Genomic DNA, 11,578 nt, shown 5'->3' with positions numbered 1-11,578 from the left:
TTCCCGATTCCGTGAGATTAAATGAGACCCGCGCTTTGAAAGAATTTTTATGTAAGTTATTACAATTCATAATTACTAAAACTATAATGATTTTATCAATGCTTATTCATATATTTTAAATATGCTTAATTATATGTCTTATAGTTCTATTTATATATCTTTTATGCAAATTTTATTCACAATTTTCCTAGTCTTAGAACTTTATAAATACAATTGATGTATATCTGCATAATAAAGAGTTAACTGGCAAATCCGTCCCTGACTTAGTTGAATTACATCAAGTCCATCATTGAAAGGAATTTTACATTAATTTAGTCTTAAGTCGACAAATTACATCAGTCGGGTCCTTTATCACATCAATTTAATCATTTATAACATCAATTTAATGCTTTGTAACATCAATTTCGTCCCTCGTAACATCAGTTTCCTCGTTATTTCCATTATAATGCCGTTAATGATTTAATTATGTTGAAATATGTTGATCGTCAAAAAAGGTCCTTTCACCCCTTTTTGTAACATCAAAAAGGTCTATCATCCCTCTCTCATCACTCTTTCTCTCTCCTCTCTCTTTCCTCTCTCATCTCTCTCGACTCTTTCTACTCTTCATGTCTCATCTCCCTCTTCTCTCTCTCCTCTTTTTGTCTCTCGACTCTCTCTTTTCTCTTTTATATCTATCTCCTATCTCTCTACTCTCTTGACTCTCTCTCATCTCTCTCCTCTTTTATATCTCTCTTCTCTCTCTGAACTCTCTAGACTCTTGACTCCCTCCACCTCTCTCTCTCATTTCTCTCTCTCTTGACCCTCTCGAGACTATCCCCTCTCTCTCTCCTCTATTGAGTCTCTCAACCCTCTTTCGACTCTCTTTCCTCTTCCTCTCTCATCTCTCTCTTCTCTCCCCTATCTCTCTTTCCTCTTTCTCATCTATATATCCTCTTTCATATCTATCTTCTCTCGAATCTCTTGACCCCTCCCCTATCTCTCGACTCTCTCTCCTCTCTCGCCCAACTATGTCCCATTTATTTCCTTATTTTTCTCTCTTTCTCCTATCTCTCTCTTCTCTCTTTGGACTCTCTCGACTCTCTCCCCTCTCTCTCCTCTCTCTATCCTTTCTCTCTCATATCTCTATGGACTTTCTCCCCTCTCTCTTTATCAACTCTCTTGACACTTTCTCCACTCTCTCTCGACTATCTACTCTCTCTTTCGACTCTGTTTCATCTCTCTCTCCTCACTGTCATTTCTATCCTCTCTCTCTCTCCTCTCTCAGGGAGAGAGAGAAATAGATGAGAGAGATGGGAGAATGGGGAGATAGAGGAAAGAGAGCCGAGAGGAGAGAAGAGAGAGAGAAAAGAGAGAAGAGAGAGAGTCGAGAGTCCATATAGAGGAAAGAAAGATAGAGTCGATATAAGGGAGAGAGGTGAGAGAGAGATCAGAGAGGAGAGAGAAGGAGCATAGAGAGATGAAAAAGACGAGAGAGAGTAGAAAGTGAGATGAGAGAGTGAGAGGAGAAAGTTCGGAGAGAGATGAGAAGGAGAGGAGAGAGAGATAAGGGGAAAGAGGTAAGAGAGAGAGCTGAGAGAGAGGGGAGAGAGTCAAGAGAGAGAGATGAGAGTGAGAGAAAGAAATGGGTAAGCGTAAAAGGACCAAATTGATGTAAACGTAATTTTTCGTCAAGCACAAACGGTTTGAATGACGGCAGGGACCAAACTGACATTATAAGGGACCATATTGATGTCACAAAAGACCAAATTGATGTTACAAACGACTAAATTGATGTGATAAAGGATCCGATTGATGTAACTTGTCAACTCGGGGACTAAATTGATGTGATAAAGGATCCGATTGATGAACTTGATGTAACTCGACTAAATTAGGGACGAATTTGCCAGTGAACTGGCATAATAAATCATGCAATTCCTTGGAGAAATTAGCATATTGAGATTTTCTACAGGCAAGTGTGCGGGTAATTTTATTTTGAGCAACAACTTTTTTGATCGATTAATATGTCAAATTATAATTTTGACTAGGGTTTCGTCCAATTGACTTAATCTGCGACTCAAAATGACAGATTCAGATTCCAATGTATACCAAAATTCCCATTAGCCACCGCACTCCAGGTGGATACTCGAAGCAAGCGAAAAGGGGTCAGAAAGAGTAGAATGGAGACTATTTTACTTCGGGAGCCAGGGTCTCTCCCTCCCTGCTTCTTTACCAACATTGATCTGGGTTCGGGAAGAGACTCACATGATCTCAGATCTGTGAAGTTTTATGTATAAATATGTGCATGGCAGCATGGTTGAGTGCAGAGGAGTTTCGAGTTTACACATGATGGAGCTTTCCCTCCATGGCAGCGCTACGTTACTATTCGTCTTCTTCTTGAGGAAGGAGATGAACAGAGTCCTTTTTTTTTTACTTTACATTATTTCAATTTTAAATTTTGATTTTTAAATTTGTTATTCTTTTCAACCAATCCAACAAATTTTTTTCAGAATTTCAATTTTACTCCCCATCAAATTCTATTATTTGTTAATTCTAATCATTCTCTATTCCATTCCTGTGAACCAAATGCCATGTAAGAGATAGAGAAGGAGGGGACAGATCGCCCGTCTCTGTCATTCGAAAAAAAAAATTATTATCTTTTAAGTTTAGAAGAATAGTCCTTAGAAAAAAGACGTTGTTTTGAAGGATTTCATATTGACATGGAATTTAACCGGCCAACTCAGAGCCTAACTGACCATATCAGCTATTCTTATCAGGGAGGAGATGGAATGAGGCGGATAGGCTAACATGTCCTAATATTTTAAACGGCGAGACTAATTTGTATAACAAAAAATTTTCAAGGACGAATATCAATAACAAGGTATCTTTCAAGACCAAATTTGTATGTTATGTCAGAATGACTTTTCTCAAATTATATGAAAAAAATATTTGCACAGCAGGTCGGGTCGAGCCAAGTCACGCACTAAATCCATGCCCGACCTAGTCCTTGCAAGGAAACCACATTTTTTGCCATGCACGCTTTGTAATACTTGCCCCCAATAGGCCGGGCTAGAGCAGGTACAACGCAGGGAGGGTACAAATTGCCATCCCTAATTCCAGTTCAAATAGCTAGGACTATATTTACTTTTTAAATTTAGTAATTTATAAAACCTACTATTGGGGCCATAATTTTTTTTAATATTATGATTATTGGAGTGGAGTTATTTCAAATATTTAATTAAATTATTACATATTACATACATTTTATTTAATATTATACCTTTTGTATCTTATCTTAAATCTTATTCTTATGCTATTATTTAAGGTAAAATTTCGTTTTGATTATTCCGTGGGGTTGTAGAAACAATTTGCAAGCTAATTTTGACAGAGAAGAAAACAAAGCAGCATGCACTTCGCTCATGTAGGAGGGCTAATAATAAATAAGAAAAAGGGCTCTGCCCCCTAATCTACCTAAAAAAAATAAAAAAGGCTAATCAATGCATAATTAATGTACCAATTCTACTTTACTTGTATGAATTATAAATTATAAATTATTATATTTTGTTTGATTAAAATTTTATTTTCAATTAAGAAGACTTATGACATCAATAAAATTATTATTCATGCTGATAAATGTATTATTTTGAGAATAAAAAACAATATTATACATAAATGAACTAAAACCAATAATTTAACCCTAAGAAAATTCTCCGATTATAAAAATAATAGCAGGTAAATTGATAAGGTTGCAAAAACTCATAATCAAACAACAAAGGCGCAATGATTCTTGGATGGCATCTGGGTATGGTGGAACCTCAATTAAACTTAACATGGAAGTCGTGAATCATCATGAGCAAGCTTTGCACATGAGAGTGACTCAGGGAAGAAAGAAGTGACTGCCTACTGCAGTTTACCGGCATGCGCAGGAATCGCGTCACTGTGATCTCTGGAGATTCCTTTGTGATATCGATCTACTTCATTCGGACCCTGGTTGGTTCTGCACGACTTTAACGATATTCTGGTAGCTTAATTCGGAAAAGAAGGGTGGAACTCAGCCTGGCTTTTTCCAGGGAAAAAAAGAAAAGTTCGGGAGTGCTCAATGAAGGGCAAACACCATCCAAAAGATATGATGTTAATATTTTAAGTCAAAACCATGTAAGTTTGAAGCATCAATTTACTCCATTAATTATACCGATAAGAAACACCTAGCTTTGAGCAATCCAGGGCCTGGGCTATAAGAAAAACATACATATGGTCGAGGTTAAGTTGGCGGGAGTCGTCGTTTTATTAAAAAGATAAGGATAGATTTGGTCGTTGTATATTAAGCAGAATCATTTGGTAGTCCGAAGAATTCATATATTAATTAACACCCTAAAGTTGCCATCGGGGATTGTAAGAGACTCCTTTGGGCTTATATTCATATCAAGAGCCAGCTCGTCCATACATCATCTTTTCAAATTAAATGACCTTCTTTTTTCTCCAGACATATTCGATCCATTGTATTGAAATTCGAAAGTCACTATTGACGTTGATTACATATATATAAATATATATATGTGTGGACACATTAGAGACTGGCCTATGCTACCTACGGGAATGACATAACATAGATAATAGATAAATAAAAAATTTTCTTCTAGATAATGTACAGATATCGACGGAGTAAAGTTGATAAGTCATCTCGTAGTATCATTTTTCTTTTTCCTTTTTGAAAGTTTATTATATAAGATCAAAAAAAATTGAAAAGTACGGATTCACTTAAAAGTTGGAACATAAGAGGAGAAGTGGGGAAGTGGAAATGGAGAAAGAATTTAAGTTGATTTGGAAAGAGATTTGAGAGGAATTAGAGAGAGGATGGTGTTGTTTTTTTTCGGTTACAATAGGAGGTTCATGATCTAGTATAAAGAAATGGAAATGAAATATAAATAAAGGCATACGAGTAATCTCACTGATGAGAATCGAATCCGAAACATCTAGGTTACCAGGTGAGAGTGAGAGTGTTAGCCTGCACTACACCCACTTTCTCAGATGATGGTGTTGTTAGTGGGTAAATAGTTACTTTTAAATTTACTATTTTATTCTTAATTTAATAGCTCTTGTAATTTGAAAAATGCATACTAAGGATATTTTTGGAAGAGCAAAATGAGAAGGAGCGGCAGATCTCAATTTTTATATAATAGTATATAATATATACGGTTCACATACTATATATGTGTATAGACACGCATATATATACATATAGTATGTGCACAGTTGACCTTTTGGGTAACGCTTCTTCATTTTTGAAAACGTTCAAAAATTCAAAACCTACAGGCATGAATGAGATGTCACATCATGCACTGTACAGTTGACTTATTTATATAAAAACCTAACATGACCCGGTGTAATGTGACATCGAAATCATGACCATCCGTCACGCGTAAGTCCTCATGGGCCTGTGGATGAACGGACGAGATGATTATATGTTATTTAACACAGAGTCATGTTAGACTTTTCTCTTATTTATATTTCACGAAGAAACAAAACAAAATCAAAAGGTTTTACACTTAAGGAAAACAAGTCAATGGAATTTTTATTGTTTTCTATTTTTTTTTACTGTGTGCCACCTGATATGCGAACGGGTTAGCTAAGTTAGTCTATTAAGATTCTTCTAATTGTAAATTTTTTATTGTTTATAAGGCCCGAATCCAAGATATTACATATGACATGCATTGAATTACTTGGGATTAACTCATGCTGGCTTAACAATATTTTAATAATAAATCTTTATCGCCTACCAAAGGTTAAAAAACAAAACTAAAATAAACATGAAAAAGGTATAGTATCCGAGAAGCAAGAGATTATCGATTCTTTTTTTTTTCTCTGTTTTTTTTTTGTGCCCCCTTATCGATTCAATTTTTATCGGTCATGACATTTCATGTACCGATAAGTTTTCCCTTCTCCAATATTCTATGAGGCTACGTTGTACCCGAAAGGAAATTGCTAAAAGAAAATGGACAGCACATTAATTAAATATTCAAAGGAAATTTTAATATCTTTTTAGGTAGGAAATTAATATCTTAATACAAATATATCATACTTAATTAGGAACTCTCATATATTGAGCAATTTGAGGTTCTATTAAAGCAAATAATATTAAATCAAAGTCGAGAAAACCTCACATGGGCTCCCGAAATGTGTTCATGTAGTTTATGTCTTGATGAAACATTTATAGGCATATATATATTCTCCAGGTTAAAAGAACAATAGTACCAACATGGGTTGGTTCAAGCATTTCGACACTTGTCTCGAGTTCGAGTCCTTGTGAATGCAGAAAATCCATGCTGGAAGAGTTTTATTCCGTAGTGAATTAACTAGGCCTTAATTGGACTTTTGAATACCAAGGTTCACACCGAAAAAAAAAGAACAGTAAAAATCCAAGGAAAAAAAAACAAACAACAATAGTAAAAATAAGATAACTTCAAATTATCCCAAAAGAAGAAATTCACATTTGACTGTCATTCCAACGTGACCAAATTTTAACGATCATAACATCGGAGATAAAAGCGTTGATAGAAAACCATGCATCAATCTCGTCAATCATCTGAACCTCCGCTTCCACCACCGCCACCGAACACAGCACCAAGGACGTTCCCTAACACAGACGAGCCCCCCGAAGGGTCATCACCGCCGCCACCTCCACAGTCATTCCCACCACCATCATTGCCGGTGCCACCATTATTATCACCACCACCCATCAAGTTCTGCACGAGGGTCTGCCCAGCCTGCTGGGCGGCAGCATCAAGGAAGCTCTGGGCCATCATGTTTGTTAAGTCGTTGTTGTTCCCCTGCTGGCCACCTGAGCCAGCACCAGCTGGCTGTGGCTGTGGCTGCGGCTGCCGGTATATCTGCTGGGCTGGTGCCATGATCGTGGGGCCACTTGCCGGCGGGATGTTATAGTAGGGGCTTGTGGTAATCTGCTGGGGCTGATATTGATAGTTTTGCAGGTTCCCCGGGGCCGAGTTCTGGTGCTGGACTTGGTATTGTTGGGGCTGAGGCTGAGGAGGCTGTACAACGTTGTTGTTATTATAAGAGCCGGGATATGAGGGATAGTGCTGTAGGGCAGGCCGTGGCTGTGGCTGAGGTTGGGGTTGTTGCTGCAGCAAAGGCGCTGGAGCCTGTCCAATTGGCCGGCCACCTATATGTTTGAACGAGCAAAATCACATATTATATCAACTGATCGAGTGTATATGGACTGCATGTCACGATACCGGTTCATCATAGTAGCCATACATATATATATACCGATCATTATAATTCATTGATCTAGAAAAGTAGAATTATAAGGAAAAATGATCGCTCAATATACACTTTATGATATATACTAGCCTGCATGTTAAGTATATATATATATATATATTAATTTTTCTCAGTGAGACCACGTATATATAATGTTATACATACCAGCTGTGGAGGTGGCGCACTCCAAGTGGGCATCGAACTCACATGAAGTGCATCGGTAGAGCCAGTGGTTCTTGCCAGTGCCACCGCACACATCGCACGAGAAAGCCCTGATGCTGTAAGGTGGGAAGAACTCTAGGCTGAGCTGGTGGTGGTGACGAGGGTGGGCTGTGGAGAGTGGCTTGGAGGCACATGTGGGGTGGAGGTCGAAGTCGCAGTCAGGGCAGTGGTAGCAGAAGGCTGTGCCGGGGCAGCTGCAGGCGTCGCAGTTAAAGGAAGAGCCACCGTGGTAGGGCGTGGCTGGGAGGAGGGACAGGGGGTGCTTGGGGTGGGAAGGGTGGGTTATTAGGGCTGGCATCTGGGCACACGCCAAGTGGAGGGCGAACCCACTGCCGCCGCCGACACTGCAGGTCCGGCAAGTGTACATGTAGCCACCGTCGGAGCGGAGTGTGCAGCAGGAGCAGATGGTGATGCTGAGGTTCATGGACTGAGATTGAGCGACGTTGGTGAGCTCGAGGGGGTGCGGGTGGCTGAAGTGGTGGATGTACGGCTCGTGGCTGAGCTTCCCCATCTCTCTCTCTCTCTCTCTCTCTCTCTGTGAATGAGTTCAGACTTTGAAGATCGATGATGGAGGAGAAGAAGAAGGAAGAGGGGAGAGAGAGGGAGAGGACGTTGACTTTTTGGGTAAATGGAGGGCGTTGACTTTGGCGGAGTAGCTGAGTCAACGCCTTTCCGCGTTATTCGTTTCTGCGAGTTGGGCTCCGGTTTCTATGACAGGTCAGCCCTGGATCGGCCTCTAAAAACCGTGGCCTTGTTTCATGCATGCATCCGGGTGCACGTGAGCCCATATATATCTGGCCTTGATGGCTAGGCTGTCCGGAGCAATTATACGTAGCCGAGATCGAGCATGTGTCAGGTTCGAGCTCAACCGACTCATGCAGAATTCGAGCTCGATAGAGCTCAGTGTGTTGAGTATCAGATTCTTTTGGCTCGAGCTCGAGTTGGGGCCATATGATAGTCAAGTCGAGGCTGGAAAGTCCAGCATGCATTATCACTACGTGCCCTGCTACTTCCGAGTTCAATGCATCACATAAACTATTCGTACAAATCACTTATATATATTCACGTCAAATTGTATATATGTAAAAAGTGATCTGAATGCAAAAACTGTACCGGTCAGGATTAATTTTTAAAGTGAAATGGAATATCAATATAAAATGTTTATAGTTCTTATGATTTTGAAAGGAATAATATGTCGTTACGCATGCGCAGTGAGCTTTTTTTTTTTTTTTTTTTTTCTTTTCCACAGTTACGGGACTTTGATTCAAGTCTGTGTACAAAGTTCTTTTGCAGGGATATTCGTGGGTTTCTGTAAATGGGTTTTTACCATGTCCGGAATCTAATGGATAATAAAAGAGTTTTGCCCTGGATCATGAGGAGAATTTAGGGATTTTTCATTAAAACCCTATAGGATTTAGGAGGGGTCTGGCATTTGGCATCAAATCCCATCACAAACCAGTTAAGTATGAAATTACTAAAATACCATTCAATGAAGGATTCAAGCATCCATCATCACCTTCATTGTTGTTTTCTTTGTTCTCTTTGCCTCACTTTTTATTCATTTGTCCTCTCCACATTCCTGCATCACCCTTACCGTTACCCTTCTATTACGGCCTCTCCTGACCAGTCAAGCACCAATCTTCTTGAGCTATCACCCTATCCCCCCGTCACTTTTTTGTTCGTGCTCTTTTATAATGAATATGAGTGCATTAATGGTAAAGAGGAGTTCCCAGTGAAAATCCGTTAATTTAGTGGAAAGGATTCGAAATTTTTCCTGCAAATTCTTAACGGGTTGGGGAAAAGTTTGTAGACGGACCATCTAAAGGGTTTGGATTTGGGAAAGAACCAACCGTCCCAAATTCTATCCTAGAAAATCGCGGTTCTTTTGGGTGAAATTTTTTTTTGGTGAACGTCCGTGGACAAAGTTTTCACCAAATAATATCCGCTTATGTGTCTCGTTTGGAGTAAAAAGTTGGGTAAAGGTGCAGTCTATATATTAATAGTTTGCCAATATGAAATTATTTGCCCAGATTTTTTTTTGTTTGCACACTGACCAGTCGGAAGTTCAAATTATTCCAACTAATCTAATTAGAACAAGATCGATCCATTAAGCAATATATCTTTTCCATCATAGATTTTCATATATTTTTTCTATTCATATAATACTCGAATCCGAAATTTTATTTAAGCACTCCAACCATCTCAAGATAATAGATAATTAATCAGTGCCTTTCAGCACATTGAGAAGAATTGAGTTTATCTAAAACGACGTGGACCGCTTCAAGTCAATGCATCGATATTCAGCAACTAAGCTGATAAAATATATATTTCATTTGTATATACTATTATACTGTGCATCCTTCCATTTTTTGAATAGTGAACATGATTTTTCATCATTTACCCAAAAATAAAAGAAGATTTTTCAGACTTCATTCGATTCAGATTAATGAATTTCCTCTCGAGCCATCTCAAGCAGATAAAATCAGTTCTAACTCATCATCGAATTATTTACTGCAAATCAAATGCTCGAAATCCATTAATCTCTTTTTCTTTCTTTTTTTTTTTGGAAAATCCCTCGTCATAACAATCATGTCCAAGCACTTTTTATTTTTTTTAAGAAAAGGTTTCAACACGGCTGCTTTTTGAATTTTTTTTATCACCAATAAGGTCCATATATGGTTTTAATATAATAAAATAAAAATCTTAAATATTTAATAAAGAAACTCAGGTAGTTCACAACAAAAATCGAACATATAACCTCTTGATTAATAAGTAAGGATATGTCACTGCATTGCACTCCCTTTCTCGGATTATTTTGTTCATTTTCACCTGGTAATTAAAGCTAGATGGATCAAATTAAATGGCCATAAATAGTTTCCAATGTAGAAGGATTGATGCACTGTCTTAGGAGAAAGAGGAAAAAACTCTCTCACCCATGTAGCTGTAGTTAATTTCACGGCCAAGCTCACCATCTGCTTTAACTGGCCTGAATTTAGACCCATCTGAATTTTAATTTCATGACTCAAATGCACGTCTAACCAATACAAATTTTATTGCCTCGCAGACTTAATTCTTTCGATCATTTATTGGGATTTTGATTATTCAACCAACTCCTTTTAATGTCTCCAGGGATTATTACTGTATAGCATTTGTACGCCTCTGCCCAAGTTTTTAATACAATTGAAGTAGAAATTATTAAGTCCGAAATTGGGAAAATTCTATGATAGACAGATCTGAAATGCATGTATGGTATATATATGTATTTACTTAAAAATTTTCAATTAAGTTACTTATAACTCAAGTAAATCATGTAAAAAGTAAGTTAATTACTTAGGGTTATGTAATTCGCTTGAAAAATTGCAAGTAATTTACTTATATGTACCATACATACACCTTCAAACCTATGTATTGAAGACCAATAAAGTTTTTACCATACATACATCTTCAACCCCATGTATTGTAGACCAATAAAGTTTTGGCAGGAGAACTGTAATCATCGGATTTACTTTACAAGATACATTCATTTCGATATATGTGGATAACAATTCTATTCCATTTTCCATTCCTTTGATCAAGCGTGGCATATCATATATTCAATTAAGGTAGAAGAGAAATAATGTCGGTTACGCTATCAAACCGGATTTACAAAGTCACGTTATTTATATTGATAATTATTGATTTTTATAAGATCACTAAATCTTGATCTCGATTGGAATGGATAAGTTTTCAGTCTAGCTAGGAATTGAAAAAGTTGCCTCGTACAATGTTACCGCGCCTCAATAGCATGAGAGTAGGTCCTTTAGCATTGAACTTGGACCTTAACACAAGTACTGCCCCTAAAAAACCTTCTAACTAATTTCATCATGGACCTATATTATAACATAATCTATGATCTACTATGGTGCATGGATAATCTCAACAGGTTTAACTGCCTGATGTTTGAATAAGTAATGGCATTTAATTATATATATAAAAAAAGTAATAGTTTTCAAAATTCACCTAATTCAAATTCCGTTTAGGTCAGGAACAACATAAATTTAATTTTATATAATTAATTCCATCAAACCAAACGTGGATGATATCTTTTAACTCACCTTAGGTG

The 11,578-nt window shown here is 37.6% G+C and overlaps 1 protein-coding gene across 1 annotated transcript; it reads right to left on the bottom strand.

Moving 5' to 3' along the window:
* Window positions 1–6,420: 6,420 nt before the first annotated feature.
* On the bottom strand, window positions 6,421–8,021 carry LOC116214874 (myb-like protein K). The gene is made up of 2 exons (XM_031550358.1): window positions 7,420–8,021; window positions 6,421–7,153 (listed from the first exon to the last, which is right to left on the bottom strand). Exons 1-2 carry the CDS (start codon window positions 7,985–7,987, stop codon window positions 6,552–6,554), a joined length of 1,170 nt encoding a protein of 389 aa, XP_031406218.1. The 5' UTR covers window positions 7,988–8,021; the 3' UTR covers window positions 6,421–6,551.
* Window positions 8,022–11,578: the final 3,557 nt, after the last annotated feature.

This window comes from Punica granatum, chromosome 7 (assembly GCF_007655135.1).
Source record: "Punica granatum isolate Tunisia-2019 chromosome 7, ASM765513v2, whole genome shotgun sequence".
Lineage (NCBI taxonomy): Eukaryota > Viridiplantae > Streptophyta > Magnoliopsida > Myrtales > Lythraceae > Punica > Punica granatum.
The sequence above is the reverse complement of the archived record's forward strand: the minus strand, read 5'-3'. Positions and strand labels throughout refer to the sequence as shown.